General features: G+C 38.1%; 1 protein-coding gene across 2 annotated transcripts in view; it reads right to left on the reverse strand.

The window, feature by feature from the left end:
• Positions 1-2,075: 2,075 nt before the first annotated feature.
• The window catches only part of LOC107588036 (procollagen-lysine,2-oxoglutarate 5-dioxygenase 2), a 46,242-nt gene continuing 32,154 nt past the window's right edge, over positions 2,076-16,163 (reverse strand). The window contains exons 11-20 of one of the 2 annotated variants that reach the window (XM_016276026.1): positions 14,238-14,342; positions 12,885-13,010; positions 12,430-12,571; positions 9,760-9,822; positions 8,460-8,573; positions 8,134-8,199; positions 5,634-5,738; positions 5,003-5,149; positions 3,547-3,672; positions 2,076-3,448 (exon numbers count right to left, since the gene is read on the reverse strand). In XM_016276026.1, coding sequence (XP_016131512.1) covers positions 3,293-3,448; positions 3,547-3,672; positions 5,003-5,149; positions 5,634-5,738; positions 8,134-8,199; positions 8,460-8,573; positions 9,760-9,822; positions 12,430-12,571; positions 12,885-13,010; positions 14,238-14,342 — 1,150 coding nt within the window. In that variant the 3' untranslated portion in view covers positions 2,076-3,292. The remainder of the gene's footprint in view (positions 3,449-3,546; positions 3,673-5,002; positions 5,150-5,633; positions 5,739-8,133; positions 8,200-8,459; positions 8,574-9,759; positions 9,823-12,429; positions 12,572-12,884; positions 13,011-14,237; positions 14,343-16,163) is intronic. The other variant, XM_016276027.1, reaches the window with a different exon arrangement.

A 16,163-nucleotide genomic window follows, 5' to 3' on the forward strand; every position in this document is an offset into this window, starting at 1 on the left:
AAAGAGTGTGGGGGGGGGGGGGGGGGGGGGGGGGGTGATAAGTTTCCTCAGAAATTGCTCAAGATAACGTGCACTTTTAAAATTACTTTTCTGTGCCAAAAATGTAATATATGTTTTCAGTGAACTTTTAGACTTTGCGAAAATATACGATTAGGAAGGCAGTTATGCAACAATTGTACTAAAAATGAAATGGTTTTTCCTTTGGGTTTTTGAAAAGTTTTGCATTCAGATGACAACATTGTCAAAACAATCTCCATTCACATGAAATGTGACTAAATTACTAAACCACTGCATTATGCATGCCAGGGCAGTAGATGCGATGTCACTTTGTAAAGAAACACTACGTGCTTGCGCACATGTATTCCTATAGACTGAACATGTAATAGGCATGTGCATGATGTATAAACATGTGCATTTTTGTAATTCACACAGAGTCGCTAACAGTATAGTTTTCAAAAACTTGCATTTTTAGACTATTAAAACGCCATTGTTGTGCAAATGATCAGCCAAAATGCATACAAAGTTTTACATGTTACGACATGTTGCATTAACACCCCCTCAGTTAATTTAATTATGCTATATTAAGTTGCATATGTATTCCCAGCATTTTATTGCTGAAGCTTTATGTTAAAATGGCAAAGGGATTGTAGTAATTTTAATTTTAATTAAAGCCAGTTATAGCCAGTCCCCATACTCATTCTCTCAAATGGATTGGGTATGCAGAGCATTTGCAGGTTAAATGGACTAAACGCCCCTGGTTAGACGGTCTCTTAATAAAATGTGCAGTGTCAAGAAATAATAAATCTAACCAAGTGGCTTGATCTGACTTCACACTTCCTGTCTGCTTTCACCTTTCATTACTGATTGTCTTGACTACAGTTTTCCCTCTCAGCTCTGTTTGATAAGTTATCCTCAGCAAACCTGTATGTTTATTAGCCTTGCGAGTTTCCTGTGCCGCTGCCCTGCATCAATGTCATCTTTCAGAGCCGTGTACAGGGGGGAAAATGACCACAAAGGGATCTTTCTGTAGCCTGCTGTTGCGCTCGTGTCTTTGACCTACATGCCTCCCTCTTTCGCTGCATTTTTCAGCAGCTTCTCAAACCCGCAGACCCAGATGGAAACATTGAACAAGTCAGGGAGTTCTTCAACAAACCCCAACCAAGAGATGAAAGATGAAGGAAAGGAAAAATATCTTACACTTCAGCATCAGAGGGCATATCCACCACCTTCCTTTGCTATGGCAACTTTCAAACTTTATGTAGTTTGTGTGGTCTACACTGAAGGTGCGTTCACATTGACAATGATTTGCAGTTACAAAGAATCCCAAAATCATTCATTTTCAGTGACAGTTGGAGCGGATCTGAGATAGAAACTACTGATACAAGTATAACTGTAAGCATGACTTTTATTTTTTGATTATAAAGAGTTAGTCGCTTTGCTCACTTGTACTGTTACGATTTATTTTAAGGTTAAAACTCATCTCTGATTCCAGTTAAAATGATTCAGCTGCATAGGAGGAACTACAGTATCAGCTCCCCCGTACATTCCTTTAATTGTTACGGTAAAATTCCAACATCTCATCACTCTCACTTAAAGACGGGTTCAAGTATGTGTCACTGACCATGTATCATAGATTGTGTAAATCTGCTTCTTGTTTACATGTTCTCTCTGTCAACACTTTAAGTTCTAATCTGTGCTGATTTGTTTTTAAGGTGACTTGCATGGTTTGACAGAACAAGTGTCATGTGATGGGCATGTTAGTGCTCACACATGTACTATATTACATTAGTATGGCAATCGGAATGTGAATGTTTCAAGGCATGTCATATTTGCTTAAGTGTAAAAAGGAAATGTTGATTTTTCTAAAGCTGCACTGTATTTTTTACATGTTTAGCAGTTAATTTATTGTACGGTTCCCAATCTTGACCTGGCTTGATCATATTTTTTTTAATAAAAAAAAATTAAAACAAATAAAAAAGCAAAATGCATTTGTTAAGCCATTTCATCCATTTCTCTTTTAAAAACATCTTTTATTATTTCAACAATTTCAAAATAAGTTAAGAGACTGACCTGGCTGAAACATTTGTAAGGAACAAGAGAATGTAAAACATTTGACATCTCCGAGACATTTTCAGTTCAGAAAATAAGGCATTATTACATTGTATTTTACAGTAAAAACACCTTCAGAAAAACTTTGTCCACAAAAAAACCAAACACTACTAGGATTCATTTTAAATCCTGCCGTTTCTTGTTGTGCAAACATACAAAATTATACTTACAGCATATTCATAGTTTCTTATCATAATTAGGATTCATGTCTTTTAAAAACATGGTCAGCTGCGACACGGAGGAACCACTGAAGTCATGTGTTATATCATTGACACCAACAACTCTCCAATTTGTAGAAATCTAGATATTTTACAGTATTTGAGCTCCTCTTCATTTTTACCAATCTTCTTTGTGTTTATGAGCTTAGAGCATCTGAGTGCACATTGGGTTGGGGGTTTATCAGTTAGAGAATCCCAACAGAAACTTGAGTTTTTAGACATTGAATGTGCTGTTGTGGAAGAATAGCCCAAAAGATGGCCATAAAGCTATACTTTATAGGGTTTATAAGGGTAACAGGCTTGCACAATTTTGCATCATTCTCTGCAGTAACATAAGAATGATTAAAATGCAACAATAAAGTGCAATTACACAAATAATGTGCATCCTTTGCTCTTAATTTCGTTGCAATGGCACTAAAATATTTCTGTATTTATTGGAATGTTAAAATATAAGAAAAATGTGGCATCCATTTTATTCCAATGAGAATCACTTAAATGCATAGCATATCAAAATTACAATTTCCAAACTAGTAAACAGGATTTTTTTTTTCTAGCAGAACTTGAAGGCAGCTATTACGAATGAGTGCTAATGCTAAACGCCCTGCACCAAAGTTGTTTAAATGAAGAGTTACTGACTTCACCTGCTTTCTTTTTTGCCCAAACAGAAACATCATGGTCAAATCTCTCATATAATTTTGAGTAATGAAACAAGGTTTATATGTATGAAATTCTGCCTGCGTGTGTGTGTGTGTTTTGTGTGAATGCATCCATAGATTTTACTAAACTTCTGTTGAACAGCATTTTCTCTCGACAGTAGTAAATGTTTCAAAAGACAGCAAATACAAACAGACACAAAACACATAATCCAAGAATAAATCAGTAAAAACAGACAAACAGCTGACACTACACAAACATATCAAGGCTAGTAAATTCCTAGTGTAGAACTACTAGAACTATATGTGAGTCTAAGGATCTACGAAGGACACTGCTATGTAGCGTGTACCGTTGGTGGTAGGTAGTCCTTCATGAAGGTGGGTGAGTCTACCTGGATGCATGAAGCTCCATCCTTTTCTAGGAGACTCTAAGGAACAGTTATATCTGTGAAATCGACAGCCTCCACCCTGAAATAGAAGAAAATGAGTTAACTACATGAGATTCTACAATGCATTTAAAACCTATTTTAGGAAACGTAAGGCCAGTATTTTTAGTATCAACTTGCCTGGAAATCTAAGCCCTTGTTGTTGAGGGCAATATTAATGGTGAATGTTGAGGAATCGTGATGTGGTCTTAGATAGGCTTGTCTGTTTGGAGTGTACTTCACCACAAAGTTCATAATCGCATAACCCTGAAAGAAAAACAAATGGGAGACACAATCAAAACCCAACTCTCAAATGTATCTGACAGATTGGTTACAGTTTTTTTTTCCATTTAAACTTTTTCTTCTGTGGAACAAACAATTGGTGAAGGATCTTCAAGTAGGTATTTTACAAACAGCGACAGATTATAGTTAAAATGGATGTTTTGTTCCTCACATAATATTATTGTGTGGCTTTGGTAGATTTGAAATGGTACAGTATGGACTAAATGGAGTATATGTTACTTTTAATTAACAGACTTGGTCATTTTGCACTGCTATTGTATGGAAGAGTGCATAGTGAATGCTCTAAATTCTACTTCTGATTTCTACTGAAAACATAAGTGTATGGATTTGGAAAGAGTGAGTGAATAATGCCATATATTTATTTATTTTTGGGTCTACTATCCCTTTAATGGATGACCCTCAAATAACTCATGGTGCTAACCAGAGTTCACATTCCATGAGTCAAATCAACCAGAGAACTAACAGTGCTTATCCAGCTAACAGTGGACAGAGCCCTCCTAAAAGAACAGCGCAAGAGAGAAAGTTGAAAATGACAGAGAAAAAGATGACTTGACTCATTCCGTGAGTCATGTCAACCAAAAACCAAACAAAGATCATCTAGCAAGCTGTATTTTGGTTGGCTGCTGTAATAAACCTCCAGAAATCATGCATATGTGTAATGTACTAAAAACATCCCAGTGGCTGACAAAATACAAAATTAGTTTAAATTGGGCAAATTGTAAAAAAAAAATAAAATAAAAATGCCCTACTTAGCAGCTCAGTGATTCAGTCATTGCATTTGAGTGTGAGAAGCCATGAGTCAAATCAACAAGACTTAATGGATGAACTTCAAGAAGCCAATCAAGACCATGTCTGGGTCATATTTCACCCCGCAAAGTGAAACAAAGAGGAAAAAAAAAAGTTTAAAAATATTTTCCAATGAAAAAAAAAAAATCTGATAAAAGTTAACTTACATTTATCATGATTCATGATAATGGATAAGGATTCTGTGATTCTCAAACTGGGTTGATATTGAAAACACTGAAATGCAAATAATAATTAAATACTATTTATATTATAATAAATAAATTTACCCACATTCAAAGGATTCAAAGGCTTCTTTTGATTTTAATGATTATAAAATCTTAAAATATTCTAAATTGGGGGTGAAATATAACCATGTTCTTTACAGGCTTCCTGGGATTCATCCTAGCAAACATTAAAGGGTGAAATGCTTCATAAAAAGATATGGTCGAGGTAGAAGAGAGACATTCTGATATAACAGCTCATTATGACTCTGTCCAGACCGGCTCACCTTGGTGTAATAGCCAGAGAAGACCTTGAGAGTGACAGGGGAGATGAATTCTCTGATAAAGTGCAGCCATTCCTTATCAAAATCGATCTGTTTCATATGAATGTCATCTGTCGGGACACTCTCGTAGCCTCCAGTGATGCGCTTGTCCTGCAAAGAGAAAACACAATGACTGGGCAATCAGTCAATGATAAAAACCTTAATAAATGTTATCAGCAATTGTGCTACAGTGTAAAGTCTACTAAAAGGACATTTCCACTGGAAAAAAATAATATAATATGTAATTGACTAAATATTTACACATTTTTGTCTATTGAGAATAAAAATCAGTTACACTTTATTTTAAGGTGTCCTTGTTACAGTGTAATTATACAACTACTGAGTAATATTAATTAACTACATTTGCTTACTATGGTTATGTTTAGGATTAGGGTTTGGTTTAAGTAATTATGCATCATTAATTGTTATTATAATAGTAATTACATGTAACGTGTAACAAAGACAGCTTAAAATAAAGTGTTACCTAAAAATCTGTTTCTGTTTTGTATTTACACATTTTTTAAGTCTTTTTCATTCATGGCCAATCCCCGTACAAAGTGTGCAGACTGTTTTAAGGCTGGCGGTTTTATCTGACCTTGTATTTTCCACCAGACCATGAACCATGATTTTCCATCTCATTCACCAGCTCATCACAGGCTTTCTCCGAGAGCACAGGGAACCAGAAAACATCTGGGCATGGCTGCAGAAACATAAATAGGTGCTTAGTATCATCAGGTCAACTTCTGCCCTTAACACCCAGCACAAGTTTGGCTCTTCCAGCATAACACACTTTCACAATAAATAATCCCAACTCATACAGACATCAATGGGAGTGTCATGCAAAGAACAAATGCTTTTCTTTTCAAAGGTGACACCATGGAAAACGATAGTTTCCTTTACTTCCTCACACAGTATTCATCTGACAATCATAACAGAAGTCATTTGCATACAAAAGTCTATAAGGTACAGTAGCAAAAACAGCCAATGTAGGGATCAGAGAGATAATGAATAATGGTCTATACTGTTATATAAAACTAATTTCATTAAACTTCATTAACATTATAAGTGTACTTAGTTAATGATGATACCTCCAGATCATCTGTCCTAGTTCTGTTGCACTAGTTTGTGTCTTTTGAGACTGAATCAACAGATCATCCAATCAACCTTCTCAAAACTGGAAACATTGGAAACTGTTGGTTTGAATCCTGCCTCCCATGTAGATTATTTAGGGCAGGGATCTCCAACTCCTGGAGAGCTACCTTCCTGGTTGATTGGAAGATCTGTGGATTTACAGTCTCAAAAAAGGCAAACTAGACTTTAGAGAATGGGATCTTCAACCCTGCTCCTGGAGAGCTACCGTCTTGCAGACTTCAGTTTCAGCCCTGCTCCAAAACCCAGCCTGAAATTATCAACTAAACCCAAACATCTTGATTAGCCCATTCAGGTGTGTTTGATTGGGTAGGACCTTAAATCTGCAGGATGGTAGCTCTCTAGGAGCAGGGTTGGAGACTGCTGCTTTACGGTATCATGGAGGAGAACTGTATTTAAGTTACATCAAGAAACCACAGTGGTGATTCAATGATCAGTGCTTTGCCTCTTCTTTTTCTCAATATACACACCATTTCTTGGACCCATCATGGACCCATGGATTTTCCTTCCACTTCTTTACCAGCAACACATAGTACTTCAATGCTCTTCTGGCTGAACTTCCATCAAGCACAATCAAACCTCTACAAATTATTCAGAATGCAGTGGCACGACTGGTCTTCAACGAGCCCAAAAGAGCCCATGTTACACCTCTCTTTATCTCCTACAACTGGCTACCGGTTGCGGCTCGCATCAAGTTCAAGACATTGATGCTTGCATATAGAACAGCCACAGGCTCAGCACCCGCCTACTTCCACTCACTACTACGAATCTACATCCCCTCCAGAAGTCTGAGATCCACTAGTGAGCAATGCCTCGTGGTACCATCACAGAGAGGCTCAAAATCATTTTCCAGAACATTCTCGTTTACCATTCCTGGCTGGTGGAATGATCTTTCCACCCCTATCCGGAATGCTGAATCCCTGACAATTTTCAAGCGACAGCTGAAAACTCATCTCTTTCGATGTTACTTGACTTCATCCTAAATAAAATGTAAAAAAAGTTGTCTCTCTTTATTTATTCCTTCCCTTTCTAGCTTGTACTTATTTGAACAAATGCCTGAAACTTAGTATTACAAGCACTTTCTGTGCCTGTCTGCCTCTTTAAGAAGAACCACTTTATGTATTACCCAATTGTAAGTTGCTTTGGACAAAAGTGTCCTGCAAAATGACTAAATGTAAATGTAAATGTAGTTCTACTTTTCTTTCTTTCCTTGGGCAGTTTGCCTGGTAGACATCTTGGCCTGGTAAAAAGAACATCAACTCTCAACTCAACCATAGCAAAGACAGAGGTCCTTTTCTTCTAGCAAGCCCATAATTCAGCAACATCGTTCAGCAAGGCCCATCAATGAACGTAGCATCCAGATCAGGCAAGAAGTTGAAGGTTTCAACTTTGAACATGAATGTTTAATGACCATTTCAGCTTCGCATACCGTTGCAAAGACTGTCCAGTCATGTAGATTCGCACTGTACTTTATCCAAAAGATCAGGTTCTGCCTGGTTCCAATCTGAGTACTCTGTACAACACTTTGTCCAGTCATCTCTAGACTATGGAATACTGCAATGCTCATCAAACTTCTGCTTTTTTTTTCTTCAAAAAATATAGTTGTTCACTTGGTCTTCAATCAGACCAGGAGTATAGGACAACCAATGGTTCTGCATTTGCACCCTCCTACCTGCATCCACTTTTGCAAATCTATCTTTATCCCACAAGTCTGGGGTGCGTTTCTCAAAACCATCGTTAGCTAAATATTGTCGTTAGTTCCATTGAACTATATTGGTAACGATGGAACTTGCGACCATAGTTGCTTTTGGGAAACACACCCCTGGTCGGGAAGTGAGTGAAACTTTCTGTAATATTAACTTTAACTAAATCTCCATGGTGGAATGATCATTCTTACTCTACCCGAACGGCATCTGCTAATTAAATAAATGTGAATGTTTGTTCACCTGCTCCAAGAGGTTGTCAGTGAAAATCCGGGTGTAGTTGGGATGGATGTATTTCTCTCTCCAGTCCTGTGAAAAAGAAAGAGGATTAGTTTTGACTGACCTGCACTGCAAACAGTGATTAGCTCCCTGCATGCACCCGGCAGGCGGACTAAAACCTATATGGAGGTCAACACAGATTTATTGTATGTTTACCCTGTCAGCACTCCACATCATTATTGATGACAAATGTTGAACTAAATGAACACTTGTGGATCCTGTTGTTTATGTATTGTACCAGACACTTTGTACACAGGAAACATTTGATCACAAATAATCTAGTCACTCACCAGTGGGTTTTCAAATATTTGCCAAAGGTCATTGTTATAATGAGATGTGTTATAGTTGGCAGTCGAAATAAGCCTTCCAAACTCATGACGATTTGTAACATACATGAAAACTCCCTGTGGCGGACAAAGAAAAGGTAATTAGATACTACAAATGATATAATCCTTTTGCTTATAATGTCTATAATGCAAAAAGTCGAATGAAAATTAAACAATGAGGAATAAACAAAACACATCATGCAAATAATTTAAAGTCAATGATGAAAACAAATGACAAATTATCAGCATAATTTGTGATAATGAGTAATCAATAACAATCGAGGACAGATGTTGGGAAGGGCTGTGAGAGGGATTGGAACGGGAACATAGGGAAGTGCTGGGAAAAGTGCAACTTCAGGAATCAAAATTCCTGTTTACTATACTAGAAGCAGGGACAAGGGTTCTTGCACCTAAGTGTGTGAAGATCCAGACTTACTCTCAGTCTAGGCTTTACCAAAACATGTCTTGCACCAGTCTCAAACATATTAGTCTAATTGTTAATTCCAATGCAAACATACAAATGTAACAAGTGCTAAATAAATCCCTAGACTGAGATAAGTCAAGGTAGTGGGGGTAAGTTTCATGTTACTGTTACTAGTGTGCTTGGAAGGGGGTTGCTCTTGGATATAGATGTTACTGCAGAGAAAACTATAATGAAGGAAATGTATTAGACCCTTTATTGGCCTTTCCACCACTGTGTAGAATACTGTGTAGAATTTCATGGTTCAGTGTATATATAATATATGGTGCTTTGTCCAGGTTAACCCCATTAGAAAAAGCAGATGTAGCTTATCAAACTCAATAGCATCAATTTTCCAAAGGGTTCTGCTTGTTAGGAGAACACATCTGTTAGTGCAAGATGTATTCAAAAATGGCCGTAGTTTTAAATCAAATGTTGGAATGCCTACCAGCACATACATTTATGGAATAGAAAAACCATGAAACAACCGCATTGAGCATGAAATGGGGATTTATGTTTTTTCCACATGCATAGTAATTCATCTCAAAATTGTTTCACCCAGTCCTCTGGGACTATATGTTCTGTAATCTGACAACAATGCTTGTGATCTTGCATATATGAACCCCAAGCAAGCACATATTAAATGTAAGTAGAAGTGTTCTTTCAAAATCTGCATTATGTACTACATTTGTTAATTAAGTTTGGTTGGAATATCACTTTCTAACCATTTGGAAAAGTGATGCCTTGCTTTAAAACATTTAAATCTTAAATTATGCATGATATAATAATCAAAATAAGAGGAACCTGTGGGGGTCTGAGCATATGGAATGATTCCGGAGAAGGAGATTCTCTTTCTCTCTGTACTGTCTAAAATGAAGGAAAAGCACCATGTAAATTATATAATGAGACGTAAACAGAGTAAGATACAGAGAGAGAGAGAGAGATTAAGAAATTAGAATATTAGGGAAGATAGGGACACAGCACATGTACAATATTAAACTCCGCCAGAACAGTAGAGATGCCTGTGCACTCTTGTGTTGAGGTTTTTTAGATGATTTTCTGCTCAGAAAATGGCTATGCGCTGCCTTTAGTTGTCCTAAACAGTTAGCTGTAGACAGTTAGAAAAACACCATAGTTAGTTATTAGAGGTGTAGGTTTTTTAAGGAGGAGCAAAAAGCACACAGCCAAACATTCCCATTGGTTCAAGGTCACACTATGAATGTGAAAAATGGAGAGAGGGAAAGGATGATGGGCAGAGAACACACTGAATGCATCACAGAGGCTGCCATAAACAGACAGACATGCCATGCCTTCATGATAGTGCACTGATATACTTAGAATACTTGCCAGTTACATCTTGGTCACAGAGGTGCAGCAGATATTTCAAAGCATTAAGAAATCAGGCTGAATTGTCAAATGCAAACTAATATAGAACAATTACTGTTTTTAGAGGTGAACTGCTTGATGATCTACTGAATCTATATGAATCTGTATTATGAAAGCCCGTATCTGCCACCTTGTAAAAACTAAAAAAAAATAATCTGTGGTTTGTTCATTCCCTTTAAATGTTATTCAATTGACAAAAGTACAAATAAAATATTTCCACAGTTTGCACTGACCAATGTAAATGTATTTTGTAAATATGAACAAATTTTGATGGCTGCAACACATTCCAAAAAAGTTGGGACAGAGGCAAAATAAAAGTAAAAATATTATAGAATATCCACTTTAAACTGTTTTGAAACAGTTCACAGTAAGCAGGTGAATTGGTCATGGGTCAAGGTATCATTTTTGGGTATAAAAGGAGCATCTCAGTCTTTGCAAGCAAAGCTGGATCATGGCTCATCACTTTGTGCCAAATTTCATGAAATAAGTGTCAAACAAATCAAAAATCACATTTCACAATGCAAAATCGCAAAGAATTTAGGTCTTTCACCAACTACCACACTTAACACTGTAAAAAGTTTCAGGGAATCCAGAGAAATCACAGGACATGTAGGGCAAGGCAGGAAACCTCAGTTGAATGTGCTTGACCTTTGAGCCCTCAGATGACATCGCATAAGACAATATAGCCACATGGGCTCAGGAGTACTTCAGAAAACTGATGTCACTTAACACAGTCTGCTGCTGCATCAATAAATACAACTTGAAACTCTGTTACTCTAGGAGAAAGCTATACATCAATTCTATGCAGTGATGCTGCCGGGTTCTCTGGGCCAGAGCTCATCTCAGATAGTCAAAAAGACAGTGAAAATGTGTGCTGTACACAGATGAGTCCACATTTAATTTTGTTTCTGGGAAAAAAATGGATTTCGAGTTATCAGTCCCAAAGACCAAAGGGACCATCCAGACCTTCATCAGTGACAGATGCAAAAGCAAACATATGTCATGGTATATGAGTGCATCAGTGCAAACGTCATGGGTGACTTGCATTTGTGTGAACTTAAAGTACCATTGACATGGAGGGATATATTGGAGTTGTACAGAGAAATACACTGCCGTCAAGATGATGTATTTCATGGGAAGTCCATGGTTATTAGATCAAGACAATGCCAGCTCTCATTCTGCATGTGCTACAACAGCATGATTTTGTAGACAGAGTGAATGTGCTAGACTGGCCTGCCTGCAGTCCAGATCTGACTCATATTGAAAATGTATGACCAGTCATGGAAAGGAGAATCAGACAGCGACAATCACAGTCTGCTGAGCATCTGAAGCCTTGTTTCAAGAGAGACTGGTCAAAAAATTTGCTTGCAAAACTTAAAAAATTTGTATCATTAATTCCCAAACAATGAAACATTGTAATTAAAAGGAAGGTTGATGTGACACAGTGTTAAACGTGCCTCTGTCACAACTTTTTTGGAGTGTGTTGCAGCCAGCAAAATCAAAATGTGTTCATATTTACAAAATACATTTATCGTTGGTCAGTGAAAACTTTGGAAATATTTGTACTTTTGTCAATTACATAAAAGTTAAAGAGAATGAACAAATCATAGATTCTTGATTTTACTGCATTTTTACAAAACGTCCCAACTTCTCTGGAATTGGGGCTGTACAATTGCTAGTTTATGTCTCACAATTCTGAGAAAAAAATAAGTCCGAATCGTGAGATAAATAGTCACAATTATCCATATCTTTTTTATATACAGTGGTGGAAAAGGGCTTCCATTCCTACTCTTCCTCCCTTATTCCAATTGCAGCTCTATCAACAGAATCCATGACATTTTGTGACTATACTTTTGAAACATTAATTATATATTGTAACAGTTTTCCTGGTGTCTTCCACTGTAATGCAGCATGACACAAATGCTGTTGATGGAGCTTGAAATAATACTAAACACAATATTAAATTCAAAAACAAAATAATTAATTACAACTCTAGACTATTATAAAATAAATGCTATGAATATTGCTGATCTAGATTAAATACTATAATTACTATAATTGTAGTAATTTGTGTTCCAGCGGTCATACCAACTCTCTGGCATTCCTGCACATGGCCATGTCGGGGTCCAATCTCTCCAAGACAAAGACATTCCTCTCTTTGAGCTCATTCCGCAGAGTCTGGCCTTTTATGAGGTAGATGTGGGCCATGAAGGGGATGTTCCACAAACCACTATTTACACAAGAAAAGACAAAAGAACATAGTTATAAATCACATAGTCATATAGTAATAGTTTTAATACTATTTTAAAATAGACTTTGGTAAAGACATGGCCTGGTGAGCAATGAGCATGCTAAAAAAGTAACCTGACTTTCGATAGAGTAGATACATTTTTAATCAATGGACATGCTGAAAAGTAATCTGAGTTTGAACAGAGTACTCTTTTTGATTCAGAGAAGGATAAATGCAATTCCATAATGTTCCAGTAAGATTATATACAGTGAAATATCAGTAATTTCTGGATCACATCCTCCAAGACACTCACACACGCTTTCCTTGCACGATGTCAATGTAGTCCTCAGATCTCGCATAATAACCATCTAGGCTCAAGGCTCCCCAAAAGTTGGACCACAATTTTCCGTGACGGGTGACAAGAGGGCCAATTATTTTTCTAAGGTGGAAAAAGGAAAAGTCAGCACAGAAATCAGCAACAGTCCATAAATGTACTATGATAGGCCTACTATGCAAGAAATAATGCTGCTTTTTTGCCACCACAAGAAGACTTTAAAATTATAGGAAAACCAAATGTGATGATGATATTTGATGACCACAAAACAGGTTTAGATTTGCTGTAGTTTGTACTGAATTAAGTTTCCAGGATGACACTATAGAGCGACATGGTGGCAAGAAGGTCCCCGGTTTGAACCAGAAGGCCTTTCTGTGTGAGTTTGCATGTTCTCCTGTGTTTCCTATGGCTGCTTTGGTTTCCCTCACAATCCAAAAAAACATGCAGTATAGGTAATTTGGACAAAATAAATTGCCTGTAGGTGTGTCTGTGTGTTAGCCCTTTGATGGACTGGCCATCCATCCAGGATGTCCCCTGACTGTGGCCTGAGATGCTGGGAAAGGCTCCAGCATCCCTGCGACCCTACAGAGGATAAGTGGTTCGTAAAATAGGTTGGAGGATTGGATTGGTTTAAAGTTTATGGTACATAAGGGGTTACCATGTTCCATGTGAGAACATATCCTTGTCAGGTTGTGAAGAAGGCATCCTTTTATTCAGGCACATGAGCGCAGTTTTATATGGTATTGTTCCTATAATCGTGAGAGTGACCCTGAAGTAACACAGTCAAGCCCTTCACCTCTGTTATGACCTTAAACTCAACAAGCATACATAATATCACTTTACTGAGGTAAACATGTCATTCAAAACACATTAGTGGAAATTATAGTGTTGGTCAACAATGTGAGAGCAAGAAAGTAAAATTCCACATTTCTATGGTTCCCGGATACGATTTCACTCCACAAGCCAGAGGCCAACAGAAAGAGTTCCCAAGCCTTCTTAAAATATCTGAAAAAGGGCTTCCTCCATAGTCATGCGAAAGAGCGCTTAAGGTTGTCACATTAAATGTGACTGAGTTCGGCCTTGTTTCTTATTTAAAGTCCAGTGGCATTATAAACGTGCATGCGATATAGAGCAGACTGTTTCTATGCACCATGGGAAAACAGGAAGCCACCCGTGCTTATTTTTAAACCTTGAGGGATTTGTATTGAGTCGGCTGTAATGTTCCTGTGGCTTTAGCACATGCAGGATTCAAGTCTGTTCCCTCAGACAAAACGGTTACTGTGGAAGATTCCAAAGCATTGAAATGCTCGGCATTGATTAAAGGGAAACTACCTGTTTTGCTCAATGAGAAGTTTTAGGGTCTGTCGGTTGGTGAGCATCACATCTGCATCAATGCTGAAGTAATAATCACAAGAAAGATCCTTCCGGCACAAATCCCTGTTAGAAAATAGTGAGAGTGTTGTTATTAATTATAGCAAAATTCAGGGCAATGTTGTTTCTCATGAACAGCAGTAAGACTGAACTGAGAGAATTCTGCTGAACTTTTTTACCAAATTGTGTAAGCCCTTCTGTCCTATAAAGTCTTTCAGAAGAACATCTGAGAACTTAAAGAGTTAGTTCACCCAAAAAAAGGGTGTTGCATTGCTTCAGTCCAAAAGAACTTAAATAAAAATCGGCCATCCATAAATAAAAGTGTCTCACACGGCTCCAAGGGGTGAACAAAGGCTTTCTGTGACGAATCAATGTGTTTTTGTAAAAAACATATCCATATTCAAAACTTAATAATCACTTTAATGTAGCTTGCGCCAACAGTTGTACATGGAAGCAGCTCCGGGCTGATGACGTATGAGTTCAGCGTTGCACATACACCAGTGAGTCTCGTGAAAACCAACGTTTGTTTACAGGATCAAAGGAAGCAAAGTTTCCTTACTTTAGCAAAGGAAAACCAGTCTCCTCTTGGCTTATATCGAAATCCTCCAATATTCTTCTTTACAAATCCTCGTTTTGTACTTCTAATAAGTTACCGTTGTTTTGTTTTGATCTCTCCCCTGCATTTCTGCGTGCGTCACTTCTGAGCAGCGCATGCACAAAGCCGACCTCATACGTCATTCTCCCGGAACCGCTTCTGTTTACAACAGTGAGCGCAAGCTAGATTCAAGTTATTATTACGTTTTGAATATGGATATTTTACTTACAAAAACACATCGATTCGCTACAGAAGGCCTTTGTTCACCCCCGGAGCCGCGTGAGACACTTTTTTTATGGATGGGCAATTTTTATTTAAGTTATTTTGGATTGAACCAATGCTACCCCCACTGGGTGGCATTAAACAGCTTGAAAGATCAAAGGCAATTTTTAATAGAACTCCGACTGGATTCGTCTGAAAGAAGAAAGTCATATACGCCTAGGATGCCTCGGGGGTGAGTACAACGCAGCCTACTTTTCATTTTTGGGTGAACTAACCCTTTAACTGTGTCCTTAGCTATTAACAATATCTGAGCAATATGATGTTCCCTTTCATGGGAACTTCGAACTGCGTCCTCTAGGGGTCGCTATGGGGAACGCCTCGTCGTGACCTTTGTCTGAAGCATACACTGAAAAAAACACCAACTCGGGAGCACACATCATTCTCTTCTTCGTCTTCATCGACTGTTTTGTTTGAAGCGTGCATTTTTGTGGTAAGAGCGATCTCTATTTATCTCATTATGGCGAGCACTAGCAAAGCATTTAAGGATGTGTGCATCCGTGTTGACATTGTTTAACATCTGATGACACACACAATCTATGCGTTGTTTGTTTGGGCAAAGAGCACGCACGCGATGTCTCCGAGGGGGCAATCGGCGTGCACTGCGAGCGTTTTTTCCAAGGGAAAAAGCTCCGCTCTCGTTTGTCTCTCTTTTCGAGGAAAGAGGGGCAGCCATCTGCTTCCTGCGATTCAGGACCCGCCGCTGCTGAGGTACGGAAGGGAATGAGCTCGTGGGGATCGCAGGTGGATCTGGCCGATGAGTTTGAAGGGGGTTTTCCCTTTCACGATCGTCGACTGTGCACGGGAGTGAGCCACTGGAGGATGATGTTATTTCATTAACATTGTCTGATTCAGGGGCCATTGCTCTGCTGAGATCAGCCCAGCACAAACAGGAAATAGCTGAGGAGGGCAAAGAAGCTGAGGCTGAGCCTTCTCAATCCTCCTGCCCTGCATATGATGAGCTTCTGGAAATTATGGATCACGCCACGGCGAGGCTTTACTTGCCGTGAAGC

Source organism: Sinocyclocheilus grahami, unplaced genomic scaffold (assembly GCF_001515645.1).
Source record: "Sinocyclocheilus grahami isolate Dianchi unplaced genomic scaffold, SAMN03320097.WGS_v1.1 scaffold98.1, whole genome shotgun sequence".
Taxonomy (NCBI): Eukaryota; Metazoa; Chordata; class Actinopteri; order Cypriniformes; family Cyprinidae; genus Sinocyclocheilus; species Sinocyclocheilus grahami.